This window comes from Corvus hawaiiensis, chromosome 22 (assembly GCF_020740725.1).
Source record: "Corvus hawaiiensis isolate bCorHaw1 chromosome 22, bCorHaw1.pri.cur, whole genome shotgun sequence".
Classification (NCBI taxonomy): Eukaryota; Metazoa; Chordata; class Aves; order Passeriformes; family Corvidae; genus Corvus; species Corvus hawaiiensis.
Window position 1 is genome coordinate 6,409,529 of NC_063234.1, and position 20,605 is coordinate 6,430,133.

Below are 20,605 nucleotides of genomic sequence, written 5' to 3' on the forward strand. Positions count from 1 at the left end.
CCAAGTCTCTTCATTATCCTGAGTAAACACTGCTCCTCTTCCTGACTTAGTCTATCATGTCCTGATGCTGGGGTGTCTTTAAAGGGTTGCGTTTTACTCTGGACTCATCATTTTTGTGATTCATCAAGGCAAACTCAGCAGATCCAGCTTGGAATTAGATAAGAGAAAGGAATGAGGTTAAAGTTGCAGGTTTTTGGTGTAAGAGAGAGAAGAAGGTGCTACAGGTGCTCTGCAATCGCAAGTCTGGTTTGTGTGCCCTTAACATTTTCACCAATGGCAACTCAGCCCACTGAGTTCTTGATTACCTTGGACCACCTGAGTGTAAAATGTTGGTGTGTTTGATAGTCATACACGGGCATGAGAGGGACATGAGCCAGGGCATTTCAGAGCTCCTTTTTGGTGGACTGGATCAAACACTGACTTACAGGCCTCTTACAATGAAACTCTAGTTAATTAGAGTCAGTAATGGGGTCTTTGTGATTCCAGGGTATCAGAAGAGGCTGATGAACATCTTGAGGTGTTGGAGGTGTTGCCTTCACAGACAAGGCCACTTGTTCATCTGCTGAACACTGAGACTTTCTTCCTCTGGGCTCAGACTGGGAGTGATACTCAGGAGATATTTGGGTGCCAAAGATCCATTTCTGTTGGCACATGGGGGTAGAAGATATTCTGTATTGTCTCTGCATTGGAGAAGTACTGATTTGTCATGTTCATCTTCTGCTTGAAGGTGAATCCAGGTGTGCTAAGCATAAGGCCCTGAGCATTAGTGACCCAGGGAGAACTGGCTGCCTAGGCTTTTTCTGTTTCCCCTACCTTTGAAGCCCTTTGGGAAGATGCTGCAAGCTGAGCTGTTCCTTTTTCCATTCACTGAATTTGGGCAAATGGAGCCCAAAAGGATTATGGAGCCAAACTGTTGTGACAATACTGAGAGAACTTTGTGCAGCTCCTGACAGACACCCAGGTGCTGCTGGAGGGCATCTCTGCTGCATGGAGCCTGGCTCCTGCAGAGAGAGAGATGAGCAGGCTCCTGCACATCTGCAAGCAGATACAGAGTTTTCATCCCCATCTGCAGGGAAATCCTGGAAATCCTAAGGACTTGTTTTACTACCTGCCATGTTGGGTTTGGGGCAGTCAACCCGCAGGACTTGGTTTAATGATTCCTTAGTATTCTTTAGTGGGAGTGAGGCAGGGTAATGTATATGAAGCTGATTAGCAACTAAGAGTGGCTGATTTCGGGCTCTGAGGAGAGATGCTTGTTCACAGCAAGGGAATGGGAATGAGGGAATGGCTGATGTGTTTAGGTACTAAGTGGTCACCGCTTGAGTTGCACTGTGAGCCAGGTCTGCAGCGGGTAGGAGCAAGGGCAGGCTGGGTTTGGGTGAGCCTTGGTCATGCCCTTGTTCCTTCCAAGTCAGAATATTCTGTAGTTTTCTGAGGGATTCTGTGTCCAAGTGTGGTGAGGGAGGCATGTGGATGGGGTCCCTGTTAGTGCCTCCCTGAAGGTCTCTCCAAGGTGATGGAGCAGGTTGTGAGCAGGAGGCAGCAGTTTTGCCTCCCTTGTGTTGGCAGTGCTGGAGTGGCAGTCCTTGTCTGTCTCTGCTGTTTGGCAGCTGCTGATGGCTGTGCAGGAATCTGCATCCCTGAAACTGTCCATGAAGGATATCCAGAAACAACCCAGCACAGAATTTTTCTTCCAAAGAGGTGTCCTCCTTCTCTTTCCCTGAACTTCTCTTGCTGCTGGCAGCAGCTGCTTTCTAACTCCTCACCCCTCCCTGGCCAATGACCTCTTCTCTTCCGGTGGCTCTCAACACCCATGTCCCTGGTGAAACAGTTATAGTTGGAAAAGCACTTTGGCAAACACAGCTGCTTTGCTTGTGGCTCTGTGCATGCAGGTTTTAGAATGAGCAAACCTTTGAGAGCTGGCCACCATCCTGTGGTAACAGGCAGCTGGAGGCCCATCAGCCCAAGAGCCCAGGGTTCATCGCAGGTCTCTGTGCAGCCACCATCCTGTCCTCCCCATAGCCTCGGCTTCTGGGTTTCAGTTTTCCTGCTTTAAAACCTAAACTGTGCTTGTACCTCTAAATTGTTGTCAAATACTCACAAAGGTGTGAGGAGTGCTCAGTTTGGTGGTCTGTGCAGCAGACCCTGGCTGTGTGTGCTGGCCCTGTGGGCACAGAGCTGGAGTTCACATGCAGCCAGGTGCCTCCATCTGAACTCCTCTATCCCCTCTGTGCACTGCCTGGAAAAACCAGCATCTCTGGTCCCTGGTGCATCCAGCCAATTTTCATGTGGCTGTCCTCAGATGAGGCAAATTGTGCCTAGGAATGCCTGTTTTCTGCAAAAGTTGGGATCTCTATCACTAGGGAGAGAAGAAATCCTGAGTCTTGGGAGAACCATGCCTTGCCTTTTGAAGTCGTCACTGTCTCTTTCAGCAACATACTTTGGAAAACCTTATCTTCTCGCTCGAAGTTGGACAAGCAGTGAGAAGGGAGGTCTGCAAGGACCTCATGCTGCGTGTCAGTGCTGCAATTAGTACAACCAAAGCTTGAATGTAGTAGTTTGCTGTTTTCTGTGCCATGAAGAAGTCACTCATGTTAACAGCTCAGCTTCAGGTTCTCCTTGGGTTTGTGTTTTTAATACCTTTGCTTTTCATTTTTACCTTCAGTGGCCACCAGTGAGAGCACAGCCAGTGAGATCATCCTGCAGCACGGCAAACTGATCTCAGAAGCCATCCAGCAGAAAGAGGACCTGAAGGGCTTGGCTCCGGAGAGGCAGGGCTCAGGGAACAAGTGAAAGAGGTATGAGGGGATGTTCTCAGAGCTGGCATGGTTTGAGGCTCAAAGGGTGTACAGGTCTAATGTGCACTGAGATCAAGGGACATTGCTTAAGTTGGGGAAGCCATCCAAAGTTGGAAGTGCTCCTTTGCTGAAGTGAGTGTGTGCTGGATATTTTATTGGGTCTTTTATATAAATGAGGGCTTAAAGGAAGGCTGGAGAGGGACTTTTTGCAAGGGCAAGCAGTGAAAAGACCAGGGCAAATGGCCTTAAACTGACAGAAGGCAGATTTAGATTAGGTATGAGGAGGAAATTCTTCCCTGTTAGGGTGGGGAGGCTCAGGGTGCTCAGAGAAGCTGTGGCTGTCCCATGCCTGGAAGTGTCCAAGGACAGGTTGGACAGGGCTTGGAGCAACCTGGTGTAGTGGAAGGTGTCCCTGCCTGTGGCAGAGGAGTTGGAACTTGATGATTTTATGGTCCCTTCCAACTGAAACCATTCTGGAATTCTGTATAAATTCTGCAGGAGTTCTTAAGTAAAAGAAGGTGCCAGTGAGATTCTCAGTTGATGAAGATGTGGGTATTCAAATGCAGCAAAACATTTGAGCTTTGCAAGGTTACTGAGGTCCTGGGGAAAGCAGAGCTGTGTGTTTCCATTTGAATTGACTGTATGGGAATGAAATACTCCCAGAAAATGCCCTGAGGATGCCATAAGTGTGTAGCATCCCAGAGTACCTTGCCCATTGTCCCTTTCACAACAAAAACATTTATGAGTTAGGTAAGCTGGTAATGCTGTCAGGTGTTGAGGAACAACCTCTCTTTCTATGCAAAGGTGGTTTTAAGTGGGCTAATACCAAATCAGAAAGTCAGACTTTAATTTGTTGTAACTTTTTAAATCCTGAAATTCTCTCAGCTCATGCACATATATCCGTGTAGGAGCACAGACCTGTATGGAAAGGGATTTATTTTCTAGTTTCTCAAAGCAGGTTCCCAGCAGTAGAGATGAAACAGAAAGGATGTACCCTCACTCCCTGACCATCCCGAACTTTCACAGCCCATACTCTGTCATGTGATCTTTTCTCCCTACTTCTCCAGCTACTGAGTATTTCTGCTCAGACTGAAAGTTCAGAGGCCTCTTTGAAAGCAGCTCTCTGCACAGCCCAGGGGAAGTCTGTCCCAGCCATCAAGATCTGCCACCTGCTGTGCAGTGTCCAAGAGTCCTTCCCAGACCTGCAGCCAGTGATGCAGGAGCTGGGCCGTGTGGGTAAGAGAAGCACAGGCCTTACCCTTTGGTGGGCTTTTACCCATGGTTGTAGGGGTCTGGGGCAGTAAGGTGATGAACCAAGTGTCCTGGTGGCCTGAGGCCATTTCACAGAGCTACCTCTGGCCAGGTGTTTGGGTTGTACTTGCAGGAAGATTTGCAGGGGGCACTGGAGTGTGTGTTTCTCCTGCTGGTAACATGCACTGTGTTAAGTTTTGTATGTTACAGGGGTTGTGGAGCCCATAACTGACCCCATGCTGGTGTTCCTTAACTGTGTTTGCATTTCTCCACCCCAGCCCTTGATCTGGAGGCATTTAAGCAGCTTAGTTCTGTAATTTGTATCTGTATTGGATTATTTTTCAGAATTATTATCCTTAAACTGTGGGGTTTCATTGGCTTTTCCTGTGCTGTTTGATCTGTATGAATTTGGACTTTTATTACATTCCCTTGACTTCCTATGTGTATGTTTGGATTTTTCACGTGCTGCAGAAAGGTCAGGACAGAGCACACCCCTCTTGTGCAAAGATGACCAAGACAGTGCAGTTTGTAATCCCAGACTATTTTCTGAGTTAATTTTCTTAGAATGTTTTAATTTGGTCTTGCTCTGTATGCACTTCACAGATAAATACTCCCCTGTGAGGGTCCGACAGCAGTAGGACAATGTTACATGCTATACTAGTTTGGCAAACTTGTGAATGGTACACAAGCAGATAACAATTTGTGAACTCCAAAACAAATGCAGAACAATAACCACGTGTGAGTCCTGCCCTGAGCTGTGGGAGGCTTTCCAGCTGAGCCCAACTGTATCTTTGCATCCATCATTTGAAGGAAAAATTCTTCACTGAATTTGGTGCTTTAATGACAAGGATACCAGAGGGTCAGGAAAGTAATTGCTGGTGTGTGTCCTCCCAGAAAGGATGCAAATGTGACTTGCTTATTCTGTTTGCTTACATACGTTTTCATCTGTTTCCCAGTGTATCCAGATTCTTTGGACTGCAAGTCCTCTGGGATGTGCCCAGGGTGGTTTTTATCCAAGTACAGGCTCAATCCATTCCTATCTTCTCATGGTACCAGAGCTGCTTAGCTGACAAGCAGTGTGGAAGTGCCATCAGATCGCTGGGGAGTTAGAGTAAAAAGCAGGTTGCTATTAATGTGTCGCGTTTTCTTAGGGATAGAAGGTTTAATTACTTTAACTGCAAATTTGGGTCAAGGCTGTCAGTATGAATGAACACAAGCCTTGTGGCTTTGACACTTGCCATCATTTCATGTGTGGCAGGGACAGGCAAAGCCTGTCCCCAGTGTGCTGGGGGCAGGTTACCCTGTGCACCCTGGGCTCCTTGGCCTGCCTGTGGTCTTGAGCAGTGAGGCAATGCTGCTGGAGTGGAAGGTGGGAGTGGGTGACTGGGAGGAGGGCACAGGTAGAAGAAACCAAGGATCTCAATGACTGCTCTAGCTGTAGGGCTTGGAGGATGACAGCACATGCTCCACTCCCATTCGTTGCCTCAATGGCCTCCTGAGAGATGTCCTACCCTGCAAATCCAATATTCCTGCCCAATTCAGATCTATGTCCTCTCTTCTAGCTCCACCAAGAGCTGCTACCAATCCAGCTGGCATTTTCACCTGGTCATGGTTTTGATTTCCTTAGAAAGGATGATTCTCTCTTATCTGCCATTGATTCTGTCACCTTCTGATGCTGCAGGCACTTGTCCCACTCCCCGTGAGTCTGTGTTTCTCTGGGATGTGCCAGGACCAATGCCCTGATGACTCTGGAGCAGATGAGCCAACAAGTCATGTGTCTGTGAATGCGCTGCCCACGTGAACTCCTGGACACCTTGGCATGTGTAGCAGAGGGGCCTGGGGAGTCAGTGTGACTGCTCTGGCAGCTGCCGCCTCTCTGGCAGCAGTATCAAAGAGAGCAGACTGCTGCCACTGAGTGGCTTTGCAGGGATTCAAGCCAAGGTTGAGACGAAATCAAGCAAGAAGCATCATGAAAAACAGAAGCTCTGGAAAATGTTATTTACTTGGCAGAAACATCTATTCTGGATGAAGTGTCCAGAGGAGGATTGCCAGGTACCAGCTTCTTTCTGGCATCCTACAGATCTTTGCACTGAACTTCTGTATCTTTATTTTGAGGCCAGTCTACTCAGCTCTGACATCACTGCCTACCAGGCCCACGTATAGCAGGTGATTTTATGGACCTTGTGGTTTTTGGCATGAGATATGAGTGATAACTGCAGACCTCATGTCTGAGGGGTGTGAGCTTCTTATTAAAACTGAGGAGACCTTGTGTTTCTGAGAACGTATGTGCTGCATGGAGATGTGCTCAGTTTGCACTTCCACTTGAAAACAACAGTTTTTGCATATCTATTGCAAAAAAAGCTCTCAAAAAGTTCTGGTAGTTAAGTTAGGTGAACCGAAGCACTTGGAAGGCACAGAGCGTCTCTGTGGCAGAAACTGCATCCATCCCTAGCCACGCTCAGCACTTCAAGTAATGGATTGGTTTTTTTGGTGGAGGTACAACATGGAATCTCTTGGCTTCTCCTTTGGACCCTGCTGTAGTCAGAGCACTGTCACTGTTGGCACCTGGTGCATGCAAGGGCAGGGTTTGGCTCTTTCAGCCAACTCCATAACCTCCTCTCTAGCCATCTGCTTTCCAGGGCTCTCTACAGCCACTTAGGAGATCATGTTTGTCAAGATTGGTCTTACTCTCATATCTCAGAAATGTGTCAAGAGCTCTACAAAAAAGGCTTTTCATCTCCATGGTCTTGTTTAAAAAAAAAAGACAGTTACCATCTCACTGCTAGATTTAAAAATCATTCTTCACTTAGGTCAGAAAAACTGACAGTGTTGGCTGAAGGGATGTGGAAAGAAACCTTAGAGGTCACAAGTCAAGGTGACTTTGACAGAACAGGACAAACTGGAAACCAGTCTTCCGGTCTGCTGTTGTCCCTTGACGCGTTCACAGATTATGGATCACCATTTGGTATCTTAAGATTTCCAGGTCCGTCAAAGTATGTCATCTAGTCTTTAGTTGGTTGGAAATCTGGGGCAGTAGTGCTGTGCAAGAGGACACTGCTGAGCTCTTCCCATGGTGAGGAAGGCAGAGATGAAGTTTTTCAAGCACAGGCTGCGTTTTCCTGTACATTGGCAAAAGAAGTCTGTGTCTGTTTCCATGGCCACGCAGTTCCTGGGTTCTCATTATAGCAAAGAAGACAAATGTATATCTGTTTGTATTTTGATTTTTTCCATACATACATTTCCTGTGGGTCTTTTCTGTAGACTGAGATCCTGGGTGAATTTTCCAGCTTTTGCTTTTTGAGATGATGGTGTTAGAGGGACTCGGGAAGGCATTTATGCTTTGTAAGAAATGAACATAATGAGCAGTTTAAATACCTCAGGGCCCTGAGTAGAAGACTCAAAATGATCGTAGCAAGATTCCCTTTTAAAGAGATTGTGTTTGTGAAGTGTTTCTGAGATTTCTTGTAATTAAGGGCTGGATGTCCACTCTCAGTGGCAGATTTAGACAGTATCATACCTGGGGCTCAGGTCTGCAAACATTTAAGCATGGCTGTAACTTCACATGTCTGAGCTGGAGGCAAATGTTTGGAAGCAAGAGTTTGAGAAAGAAGCTTTTAAGAAAATCTGGCCCTGGCTCTTGGCATCTCATGCAGACCCTTGCGTGTGTGGTGGAGAAATTCAAGGATCACTCTTTATGTTTCTAACCATGCATGGCCAGAACCACTTCTGGGCAGAGCCATGTGCCACTGTTGTGATGGGACAGCATGTCTGATGTGTTACTGTTGCATCTGAGCAGGGAAAACTATGTAGGAGCATTCAGGAGATGGGAGACTGAGGGGCAGGTTGCTCAGTCCTACTGGTCACCACCGAAACAGTAATTACTGTTTCCATAGGTCTGTTGACTGAGGGAAGAGGGGAGAAACCTGGGATCAGGAGGTGGACGGTGAACAATGAATCCCAGCTTGAAGCTCTGGACAAAGATGAGGACAAGGTGGGAGGTGCCAGTGCCAAAGAGGCAAAGGAATCCCAAGACAAAGCTTCTTCCAAGAAGAGTTTTGTCTGCAAAGCCTGTGATAAGGTCTTCCACTTCTACTGCTGCCTGAAGGTGCACATGAAATGCTGTCGGGTGGCCAGAGGAAAGCAGATCCAGTGTAAAGAGCACAGCGAGGTCAAATCGACAAAGAAGGAGCTGGAGAAGCATCAGCTGGAGGTCCATGGGATGGTGGGGATGGCCAAGAAGAAGAAGAAGAGCATCCCTGTAGCATGTGACATCTGTGGAAGAGTTTGCTCATGCCTCAGGTAGGGTTGGTGGGAGCAGGGGTGTTTAGACAGAAGTTTGGACAATATAGTAAAGTAATAGGCTGAAATCTCATCCCTGCAGCTCTGTGAGTGCCATGTGTGAGAAACACAGCTCATTTTTCCTGCCCCACTGAGCAGAACCACTTTCTGATTAGTTCTTCCCTAATTGTTTTCCACATAGCTCATCAAGGAAAAGTGGGGCTACGGGCAAATTTAAAAGCTTCCAAAAATAATCAAGCTGTTCCAGTTCCTGGCTGCTTTAGCAGGACGTGTGCAAGGAGCCAAATCTCTTTGCCCTTCCTGGGGTAGCTCACAATGTTGTGGTGGACCTCCGGGCTGGAGGACACTGGAGGACCTCAGTGTCGCTGATGGGCTGGTGGACCTGCAGTAGGGTGGAGTGGTGCCTCTGCAGCTGAGTTAGCCAGTGTCCTGCCTGCCTCACCAGGGATGCAGTACCACAAGTGACAGAATACCTTGATGAGAAGCCCTTCTCCTTCCAGGAGTGGGGGGGCCAAGTTCGCGGCCAACTCCACGCTGAAGAACCACCTGCGGCTGCACACAGGGGATGGGCCCTTCGTGTGCAAGCACTGCTTGATAACCTTCAGGCAGGCCTCGGCCCTTGCCTACCACACCAAGAAAGAAGCATGCTGAGGGGGAGCTTCCCTGCAGGAGCTGGCTCTGGGTTCAGCTTGCTCCATCCACTCCTTCATGCCCTGTTCCTCCCTTTGCCTCCTGCCTGCTTCCCCAGCCTTTGGGCTACCCCTGGGCATCATCAGGCTGCTCCCAGATCTTCTCCACCTGCATGGGTTTGCTTTCAACTCTCTACTCTGCCTTTCCCTCATCCCCTTATCCAGGTCCTCAGATTACCCACACACTCCTCTTCGTCCACATTCCTTGTTTTTCTCCTGAATAGCTGCTTTCTGTCCCATCACATCTAGACTCCAGCAATGCATTCTTCCTCTGGTTATCCTACTTTCTCCCATGCCTCCCTTTGGCTGAATTTCACATATTTTTCATGCCACTGCTTCTCCTGCCCCACACTCAGTGCTGTGCACTCCTGGGACTGAGGCAAGGGTCTTCCAGCTCATTGGCACAGATGAGGCATCGCTGGGGTTGCAATAAATGTGCTTGGGTGTATTTCCCACTGTTCCATCAGTGTGATGCAGTTGGACAATTCATTTTGAACATGATACACACCAGCATGTAGTACCCCTGGAAGCATGTAGTACCTCTAGATACCTGAGGTCTGTATCAATTTTATCCTCCCTGTGCAGGTGTGGTTTTCTCCAGCACCTCCAGGACATTTTGCATCTTGTACTGAGACGCTCTGGTACCTAGGAAATGGCTACCCCATTCACTTCACAGTCTCTTCCTCTCCCTCTGAAGTCAGGCATAGTCCGGACAGAGCTGCTGTGCCATGGGTGTGGGCTCTCACTGGGGTGTCCCTGCAGGGAAGGTGTATTCCTGCCAGTGCTGTGACACTGTGTTCACCCAGTCCATTGAGCTGTTGCGCCACGTTTGCGCCCACACCGGGGACAAGCCCTATGTCTGCTGGGAGTGCAGGAAAGGCTTTCACCAGGCCAACGGGCTCTCCATCCACCTCCAGACCTTCCACAGTGAGCGTGGCTGGCTGCCTCCCCAGCGTGGGCAGCCCAGCCTGCAGGGCATGGCTTCTGTGGCGTCATGGCAGCCACATGCCAAAGTGTTACTGATGTCTGCTGGGGGTCTCGTGGGGGGATTTTTCCTCCCGAGAAAAATGAGATTTTAGTGGTTTGATGCTATGAGTAGGGTTATCCCAAAACCAGTGGCAGGGGTAGCTTCCAGCAAACAAGCTGCTGGGGGCCCACTGTGGGAAGTTGTCAGTGAGTAGGAACAGCTGTATGTAAAGCCCAAATCCCAGTTTTAGTTTTCACCTGGAAAGTAACATTTTTTCCCCCTTTTTCTTCCTCCCTCTGTAAATTTCCCTCTTAATTCTTCTCTTCTTTTCCCTTGATTTCTTTGCCCTCACTGGTTTTTGCTGTGTTTCTGGGCAGCAGACATTGAAGATCCCTATGACTGCAGGAAGTACCAGATGAGCTTTGCCACCCTGCAGGAACACCGCAAGCATGTTCGTGAAGCCCATTCCCAGGGATACCACCCCTGCCGTACCTGCTCCAAAATCTTCAGTGCCCCATCGCTCCTGGAGTGCCACATGGTGTTGGGTTTCACCCTTTACCGGTGAAATGTGTAACAAGGCTTACCAGGTGAGCCGGTGCACCCAGGAGTTGATCTCATATGCCAATGCTGCTGTTGCCCGCTCCTGCACGAGGGTGTCTCTCCTGGCCATATGCAGCAGTTTGGGGTTGGCAGAGGGAAAAACTGTGCAGAGGCAGAGTCCATAGGGAAAAGACAGGTCCATGGGGAGAGATGGGCTTTGGCTGCAAAGGGCTATGTATCTGCCCATCAGGACCCGCAGGAATCTCATTCACTCAAGTTTCCAGCTGCCAGGAAGTGTAGGAGTAAAAATAGTCATGTTGCAAATGGCAAGCCTTGGAGGGAATGTGTGTGGGAGCACGTTGCTGCAAGGAAACAAGAATTCACACCAAAAGGAGACCTGCGGTGAGTGAGACAAGGATCAGGGATTCAGCTGTATTCAGGGACAATGGAAAAAGAGAGTGAGGTGTTAGCTCTTGTCCTGTGGGAGGACAAGCAGGTCTTGTACCTGCTAAGCACAACTCCCCTGTTCTATTGCTTCCCACGTGGTTTCTGGCTGTCATGCTGTCCCTGGAACAGAATCATAGAATGTCAGAGTGGGTTGGGTTGGATGGGACCTTTAAAGCTCATCTTGTTCCACCCTCTGCCGTGGGCAGGGACACTGTCCCCTAGCCCAGGTTACTCCAAGCCCCATCCAGCCTGGCCTTGGACACTTCCAGGGATTGGGCAGCCATAGCTTCTCTGGGCACCCTGTGCCAGGACCTCACCACCCTCACAAGGAAGGATTTCTTCCCAATATCCCATCTAAACCTGCTCTCTTTCGGTTTAAAGCCTACAGCTTTGGATGGTAACCGTGATTTGATCCTTGTCATTGCAGCAGTTGTCAGGGTTATGGTATCACAACACGACCCACCACCCTGATGTCTTTGCAGCTCAGAATCACCAGTCCTCCAAGTTCTCCTCTGTGCAGTGCGGCTGCTGCGACAAAACCTTCATCAGCACTGCTGCTCACTGAAAGCATGTCGAGGCAGAGCACACAGGTAAGAACCCATCATGAGTGATGTGGTGACTGCTGGGAGAGAGAGAGAATCACAGAATCATTTAGGTTGAAAAAGCTCTCCAGGATCTAGTCCAACCATTAACCCAGCATTGCCACTTTCATCACCAAGCCATGTCCCTAAGTGCCACATCCATACATTTTTTGAATGCTTCCAGGGATGGTGACTCCACCATTGCCCTGGGCAGTTTGTTCCAATGCCAGACCATGCTTTCCAGGAAGAAATTTTCCCTGATCACAGAATATGCTGAGTTGGAAGGGACCCACAAGAATCATTGAGTCCAGTTCCTGGCTCTGCACAGCACCGTCTCCAAGAGTCACACCATGTGCCCAAGGGTATTGTCCAAATGCTTCTTGATCTCTGTCAGATTTGGTGCTGGAACCACTTCTCTGGGGAGCGTGTTCCAGTGCCTGACCACTCTCTGGGTGAAAAGCTTTTTTCCTGATATCCAACCTAAACCTCCCCTGACAGTACTTCAGGCTATTCCCTCAAGTCCTGTCACTGGTCACCACAGAGAAGAGATCAGTGTCTGCCCTCCTCTTCCACTCACGAGGAAGTGGTAGATTGTGATGAGGTCTGACCTCTCTTCTCCAGGCTGAACAGACCAAGTGCCCTCAGCAGCTCCTTACATGGCTTCCCCTCGAGGCCCTCCACCATTGCCCTGGCCCTCCTTTGGACACACTTGTCATACATGAAATCCCTATTTGTGCTTGGTCTTTGCATATTAAGTGCTTTAATTAATTAATTTTGAGTTAATTATTTTTAAATTGAATGTTACAATTAACCCATCAGCCCAGGTACAAAAATCCAGTTCCATTATCAGTGTTTTCAATTGTTCAAAATAGTTTATTAAGAGAGTTGCACCCTTCCCAATTAAAAATTCCCCAGTTAAAAATCACCAACTTATGCTCCCATTTCAAACTTCAAACCACTTGTACACCATAAGAGTTACCTTTCCTGTGTTTACTGTATACTTTTAAAAGTGTTTTGAGATGTGTTGGATGTATTTTAATACTTTTTTGTAGGTGGTTTTCACTTGCATTCTGATTCCAAGGCCAAAAAAAAACCCACCTAGTCTAATAGCCAGCAGCTACTTTTAGCCACAGCCATTACTCTGCAGGCAAGCTCCATGGCAACCTGAATACCTGAATTTTAATGAAGGCATTGTAGTTCCCTTATCTCAACCAATACCACCCCCCCCCCCCCCCCCCCCCCCGACAACGATGAGCCATTGGTGGACGGAGATGATCCATCAAAGGGAAAGCACCAATCGCTTTGGACCGAAGGGGCGGGCTGTGGGTGGATTGGGGGCAGAGCAAAGACACTATAAAAAGGATGAAGCAGAGCAGCGGGGTCTCTTTTCCCCTTTTGCTCTCCCTAGACCAGCTGTGGGAGACATTGGTGCTGGGCATTCGAAGCCTTACCCCTTTTAAGGGGCTTTTAGTAATTTTTTTAAAGTCAGCCCAGCACTGCAAGTTCTTTTTCTCTACCTGAGGTCTAGTGCTGTCTCAGCCAGAAGATCTCAAATCCCTGCGCTCCTGGGGCATACCATCTACTGAGCCATAGGATCCCCAATTTTTATATTTTTCTAATTTCTGTAATTTTTCAATTTTTCTGTTTTCAATAAATTAATCTTTTTAAGAATTGTCTCATTTCTCACACACTCTAATATTTTAATATCTTTCTTACTTTGCGATGCCCATAACTGCCCCAGGACTCGAGGTGAAGCTGCCCTACTGCAGAGCAGAGCAGGACAATCCCCTCCCTTGCCTGGCCAGCAATGCTGGGCCTGATGTCCCCCAGGACACGGGTGGCCCTCCTGGCTGCCAGGGCACTGCTGACTCAGATCCAACTGGCCTTTGACCAGGACCCCAGGTCCCTTCCTGCAGCTGCTCTCCAGCCTCTCGTTCCCCAGTCCATCCACACAGCCAGGGTTGCCCCATCCCCGGTGTAGAATCCGGCACTTTCCCTTGTTGAACTTCACACGGTTGGTGATGGCCCAGTCCTCTGTTTTGTCGAGGTCTCTCTGCAGGGTCTCCCTGCCTTTGTGAGAGGCAACAGCTCCTCCCAGTTTTGCATCTTCTGTGAACTTGCCTCGTATTCCTTCCAGTCCTGTCTCCAAGTCATTTATGAAGATGTTGAAGAGCACAGGGCCTAATCCTCCCCTGGTGCTACTTGTGGCCATTTCCTCTTGTCACTTGTTATGTGGGAGAAGAGACCAATGCAGTAGTAACTCTGATAGGACAAGGCTGCACATCCTGTTTACCTGCAAGTCACAGTAGATTCTTGTGACCTGTAGTAGTCTCTTCTGGCTCATCTCAGCATCTTGCAGCTCACTTGCTCCTGGCTGCATCTCTAAGGATGCTCCTCATGCCTGTGTGCAGGTGTGGTGGTGATGAAATACTAGACAGCTCTGGTCCAGAAAGTCTCATATAGATGACTCTGAGAGCACATTTTTGTGTTCTTGGCTTTGTTTACAGATGTGAAGTTCCACGAGTGTGAGTCGTGCAAGGAGCTGTTCCCCACGCTGGCTCTCCTGCAGGTTCACATGAAGTACAGGCACTCAGGTCTGTCACCTTTGCTGCTGTTCAGGTTACCTTTTGAGCAGTGATGGTTCCTCTTGGTGATGTCTGAAATTTAAGCAGGAGGGTGAAGAGGGACATGGTAAGGAAACAGTGTGAGGAAACAGAAAATAAGGATGAACTGGAAAAACACTGTGTTGGTGAGGCTGGGACATGTTAAGTTTTTGGACCTACTGGAATCATGGAAAGTTATGGTTTTGCCTGTTACAGTAGAGAAGAGAGCTAAGTGTAGGTGAAGAGACATCAGCATGAGGAATGATGGACTGAACCCCATGCACCAGGTTTGTCTATGTAGCTAGAGAGAGACTGGAAAGATCAGAGAGAGACCTGGGCTTGGGGGCACCACGTTAAGGACCCTTTGAATCATAGAACCGTAGAATGGTTTGGGTTGGAAGGGACTTCAAAAATCATCCAGTTCCACGCTTTTGCAAGTTTGCAAGCTGTAAGGGCAGAGTGAACTGTCAGACCAGGCTACTACAAATAGTGGGTCCCCAGGGCAGTGCATGGGATAGTAGGAGAGAATATGAATCAGGAGACATTGGAGGGGACAGCCAACAGCAGCCTGGAGAGTGAGGAGAAGAAGCTCTCTCTGAAAGTGGAAAACTCCTGATGTGGGTAATGATTTTGGGATAGCTGAATCAGGAGGTGCAAGCTAGGCCAGCAAGGAGCAGTGCTGGATGGTGTGAAGGAACAGGGAGGAGGGATTCCTGTGAGCAGGGTCAGCCACAGCTGCAGGCAAACCAGCCGGGCTTCTTAATGCCAGTGCTGCAGGGAGCCAAAATGAACCTGAGCAGCCGTGAACTGTTTGATAGCCAGTGGTGCAGCCAAGAGAAGGGACACTAGCACATGCCAGTTCCTGCTGGGTTTCAGCCCTGTGTGTCCTGGCCATTGCAGCTCCCTGTGCCCTCAGGCTGGCCCTTGGCTGTCCCAGCCCAGGCTCAGACAGGTTCTCAGCTGTTCCGCTGCTTGTACTGCTCCATGGCCTTCCGCTCCCCGGGGGTCTTGCAGAGCCACATTACCAGCCAGCACATCACACAGACAGACAGCACCTTCACCTGTGAGCTCTCTGGGGAGCTCTTCCCCTCCCAGGGCAAGCTGGAGGGGCACCTCAGCACTGAGCATCCCAAGGTGGCCTTCTCTCAAGCCACCACGGCCCAGATTGTGCAGGTAAGGACTGCTTCGTGTCACAGCCGCTGCGGTTGTTCATCCATCCTCCTCTCCCACCCTCTTATCCTTCCCAAATCCACCCTGTGGGCCCTGTTACCCCTTCTGCTCCCTGATTTCCCATTCTTAGAGGGGTCCATGATGCAAACCCCCAGCTCACAGTGCTCTGGGATTTCTGTGCTGGCATGAAGTGGGTTTGCTGGAGGGGAAGCAGCTCAGTCATGACTTTAAGGAGCCGAGGAGGAGGATTGGCACTGTGTGTGGAGGTGCCTTGTTACTCAGGGGGTGTTAACACCTCGATGACACCCCGTGAGACTGCAGCTGTTTTGTTGGAGGCCCAGTGCTAGGTTTGAACCCAGACTCTTCAATTTCTCATCCATCCATCGAGATGAGTTCCTTGGATGAGGGAGCCCAGCGTGCAAGATTCCCTGGGATGGCATTCACACAGTGGATAATCACAGAATGTTTACTGTCTACGACTGCTTGTGGAGTTAAATTATAGCAATTTTGTAGAGAGAAATATTTAAATTACTCTCCTGTCTTTTACATCACTGGTGTGTGTGGTTTGGTGTTTCCCATTAGTCTCATGCCTGTTGTAACTGCAGACATGTGGTGTGAAGCTAAATGTTACTACCTGAGCTGGGGCTGGGAAAGGTGTGGGCAGCAAAGGGATCCAGGGGAAAGTGGTACTGTATGTGTCTGACTCTTGGGTCATCTTCTTTCCACACAGGTGACTCAGACATTGGAGCAAGAAGCAGCAGAGCACATCATCTCTTCTGATGATGCCAAACCTATGATGTTGCCCAAATCCCAAGTGAGCCAAACTGGCTCTGAGCTGGTGGCAGTGACTATGGAGGACTTGTCTGATGACAGTCACTTTGATTTGTGAAGAAATCAAGTGAGGAACAGTGGAGGGTGCCTGTGCCTGGCACCTGGTATCCACTAGGCTTGTTCAGGAACTCAGTGTACTGCTCCACCTGGGAGATCCAGGGTTTCTTTGGGAAAGCAATCCCAGGCATGCAGCAAGCACAGCATGGCCACAGGACAGGAGAGGTTCATTCACTGCCTGGGAAGCCTCTCTGCAGTCAGCCACTGGTAGACTACTACACATGAGAAATAAAGCAGCAGAGGAAAAGATGGGAATCGGGTGTAATTCTCCGCTGCTGTGAACAGACAGGTACAGGACCAAGCTGGGGTGTATGGATATGGGTAACCAAAAAAAGCTGTCCTGACAATTTAGGATGGAGATTTTTATGGCTGAATCAGTGATATGCTCACAGGTACCTTTTCTGCAAGATGTAAGTGCTGCTTTGTTCCTTCTGCTCTCACCTGTATTGTGCAGCTGGAGAACTCTTCCAGCACAAAGCTGAAGAGCTGACCTCTGGGTCTCTCTTCTGCAGCAGAGACTTCCTGGGAGTTGTGCTAAATGACTTCAGCACTGTTTGGATGGCCACACAGATCTGATCCCATCCATATTTTTGCTGTGGGTGTGAAGTAAATGGATAAAACACTAGCCAATTTATCTCTGCTCCGGCAAGTTTATTAGCAGAAACAGTAACAGAGCAATTAAGGTTCCTATCAGCTGATTGGCCTAGCCCTAGGGAGGAGGACCCACCCCACGATGCCTTGCCCGGGTCGATTGGTCAGAGACCTGCAGTTGCCAAGGGAGTCAGTTTTTATACCCCTCCCGAGAACAGCACCCTCTTTCTGAGAGTCGTCCCCCTGGAGGTGTTTTGATTGGTGTATGTTGGCTCGTTGTCTAGATGATTGGTTTTTCCAAATGGAGTGAGGTCAGTGCATCGAGTGATTGGGTAGGTCTTAGTCCAATCTGCGTCCTGAGTTCTTCCTTTTATGCTAATCCTAGATGACACCCTTGTAGATCATTCCACCTTCTAGTAGATCATTCCACCCCTGTCAATCACATCAAGGCCTGTGGCTAGTACATAAAGCAGGTCTAACACTAGGCCTACTTAATCCCCATTCCCTAAAAATTAATGTACTAACAGGTTTAACAGTGACACATAAGGAGAACCACTTAAACGCTTACCAGACTTAACAGTAAGTCTTATAATTAATTAACTATTAACTATTCAACAGGCAATTAACAGAAAAACACTCTTATCATGAAGGACTACAAAAGCCAACTTTCCCCACTTATTCATAACAGGGTGTCTGTTAGGAAGGAGGGTCCCAGGTAGGTCTGGCCATGTCCATCCTCTCTGTGAGCAAATAGCCCTGAGATCTGCCACCACCCTCTAATTCACCTGGGTCATGCTGAAAAAAGGGAAAGAGCTGTGCCTGTGTGCCAATGTCCTTTGTGGCGTGGCATAATGAAGGTGTTGGAGTGTGGGATAGCTGCTGTGACTGCATGTGAACCTTCCCCTGGCACACGGGGCACTGCCTTGTAAAATGCACTCAGTACCTACTGTAAAGTTTGCTTCTCTGGTACCAGCATGACGCAACAGCTTCATTGCGCACACCAGTTCCTTTAAGACTAAATTTCATAAAGCTTTTTTATCTGCAGCTTCCTAAAATATAATCTGATAATTAATGGCTTGCTGAATCCATTATGAAGTGCAATTAGATAGATGCAGGGTTCCTGTGGCTCTGAGGGGACTGGTAGCATTTATCTTCCTTTTCCTCATGCCAAAAGGTTGAACTCTGCCACTGTGATATTTACACACAGAGCAGTGATCCCGCTGGATCCCAGGAACCCACCGTGAGCAGTGCCTGTTGTATCCTGCTGCCCAGAGTCAGGGCAGCGCAGGAGGGGAACAGATTGGAGCTTTCCAGAAGCATCTTGTGCCGGCTGCTCAGTGCTACCAGGCACAGGAGCATGCCAAGGTGGTTGTGCCAGTGTGAGAGTTTGTTCCCGTTAAAACTTGGAAGGAGGGAGAGAGCAGCAGAGCTCCCAGGAGAGGGGCTGGGGGAGCTCATGGCATTTTGTGTGTGTGGCAGCAAGTGTATGAATGACCCTGCTGAATTGTTGCACGTCTTGAAGGGCTCCCATGTACGGTTTGTCCCCTTAAGCTTTGCAGGGATGGTGACATGGAGGAAGCATGAGGTTAAGTTGCCACTAAATCCGTGAATGACCAGGAGATGGTGCTCAAGGCCTTGAGGATTAGTGCTGGTGCCCAGGTGCCTCAACACCTTTGTGGAAGCTCCTCTGAGCCTTCCCAGGCCTTCCCCAGCTCCCGGGCTGCCAGCTGTGGAGAAATCTTGAGCCACTGCCTGGCTGAAGGAAAACTCCAAGCCCCGGACAGGTCACCTCCAAACCCTGAATATCACTGCTTAAAGAGTCTGAAACTGGGCCTTGGAGAGGGTAAAATGCACCTGTTGCTGAGGTGAAGAGGTGAAAAACCTGGGATGCCCCTTGGCCAGGAGGAGAAGGGCCAGAGGGGGAACTGCTGGAGCCCATCTCATGCCTGCCTGGACACTGTGCGGGGCACTTTTGATGAGCATGGGGATAATGACAGAACAAGCACCTATGTCTTGGTGGTTTCAGAATAGATGTGTCGGGAGGAAAGCAGTGGATTTTGTCCCACAGGCTGGTGAAATTGGAAGCTGTTCCCTGTTTTCTGACTTTGTGGGGGCTGGGAGCTGTGGAAATACTGCATGGGCTGTGGGAGTGCTCTGGAGTGGGAAATAGATTGTCCAGACAATGCTTTACAGGTGTCCTGGCCTTTATGTGTGAGCCAATATCTGCAGGGAGCACTACGGTGAAGATGATCTCTGTTCCTGAAAAACTGTGGAGGGAGGAAAAAGGTTCAGCAGGGCTTGAGGAGAAGTTGCCTTATTCTAGCCCTGTCCTAGGGCAGAGGCAGCTCAGCCAGGGCAGAACATGAGCATGGGGTCTGTTGGCTGTGATCCCTTTGGTCCCTGTTGCTGGAGTGTTGTCACAGCTGAAAGAGTACAGTGTAGGTGTTACATCAGGGGTGATTCAGGCTCACTTGTCCTCTTTGGGGCCATCTCTCCTGCCTTTCTGCCCAGCAAGATCCTGTGTGAACGTATCCTCAGCAGAGTCCTGCCAGCAGCACACACCCAGCAAGAGATCTGCAGCTTTACAGAGCCCATTGAGCATCTCCCATATCATTATGAGGAGGTAATAACTCACATCCCCCCATTCCAGTTCCTTCTTGATGGATGAGATGCGCATAGCAGAGCAAATTGCAGTGTTAGCAACACCTATGTACTACCCGGGAGGGAGATGCATTTCCCAGGACACGTCCTGGTCTGGTGTGCACCACACTGGAGATAGTGATTGCTGGTGATTCCTTGTTATGCTGCCTTTTTTCTTTTCTCTGTAGAAATAAAACATGGAGAAGGAGAGATGTAGCTGCAGAATTTCATGTGAAGCTGTTTTCTGGAAGGAAAAATCCTTGGGTTTTGAAAACATGATTTTTTTTAAGTCTTGTCCTGGGTGCTGGGTGACCTGTTGGGTTTTGGGGCGTCCTGTACCCCTCTTGACCTTGGTGCCATCCTCTAAGGAAGCAGAGAAACTGTTGTAAGGTCAGGCTGGAGCATGAGACCATCCTGACTTTCATTGTGTCCTCCTGTTTTTGGATGTTTTTGGAGAAAGGGCAGAGTGCCTGTAAGAAACTGGGAAGTGACATCCCATGGAGGATGTTTGATCAGGTAATGGTGGAGTGACAGGACAAAGGGGGATGGCTTTAAGCTGATAGAAGGTAGATTTAGAATGGATATTAGAAAGGAATTCTTCCCTGTGAGAGTGGGGAGGCCCTGGCACAGGTGGCCCAGAGCAGCTGTGGCTGCCCAATCCCTGGAAGTGTCCCAGGTCAGGTTGGACAGGGCTTGGAGCAACCTGGTGTAGTGGAAGGTGTCCCTGCCCATGGCAGGGGGTGGGACTGGATGAGCTTTAAGGTCCTTTCCCAACCAAACCATTCTATGATTCTGTGATTTATACATCTCCTGGTTTAACTCCAGCCAGCAGCCAAACCCCTCGCAGCTGCTCGCTCACTCCCCCACCAACAGTATCAGAGAGAGAATTGGAAGGGTAAAAGCTGGAGAACTTGTGGGTTGAGATAAAGACAGTTCAATAGGGAAACCAAAAGCCACACACACAAGCAAGAAAGACAGAATTAATTCACTGCTTCCCATGGGCAGGCAGGTATTCAACACCTCCAGGAGAGCAGGGCCCCATCCCATGGAACAGCAGCTTGGAAAGACAAGCGCCATCACTCCAAATGCCCCCCCCCTTCTTCCCTCTAGCTTTATATACTGAGCATGATGTCATGTGGCC

The 20,605-nt window shown here is 49.0% G+C and overlaps 1 protein-coding gene across 1 annotated transcript in view; it reads left to right on the forward strand.

Annotated features, from left to right (window-relative positions):
• Window positions 1–20,605, forward strand: part of ZBTB40 (zinc finger and BTB domain containing 40) — a 51,203-nt gene that overhangs the window by 27,114 nt on the left and 3,484 nt on the right. Inside the window, 14 exon segments of the mRNA XM_048326013.1 lie at window positions 2,666–2,752; window positions 2,755–2,798; window positions 3,866–4,034; window positions 7,943–8,327; window positions 8,329–8,348; window positions 8,794–8,994; window positions 9,794–9,964; window positions 10,385–10,550; window positions 10,552–10,591; window positions 11,419–11,581; window positions 14,080–14,166; window positions 15,128–15,348; window positions 16,076–16,212; window positions 16,214–16,522. Of these exon segments, the coding sequence (XP_048181970.1) occupies window positions 2,666–2,752; window positions 2,755–2,798; window positions 3,866–4,034; window positions 7,943–8,327; window positions 8,329–8,348; window positions 8,794–8,994; window positions 9,794–9,964; window positions 10,385–10,550; window positions 10,552–10,591; window positions 11,419–11,581; window positions 14,080–14,166; window positions 15,128–15,348; window positions 16,076–16,212; window positions 16,214–16,247 (1,925 nt within the window). The 3' untranslated portion in view covers window positions 16,248–16,522.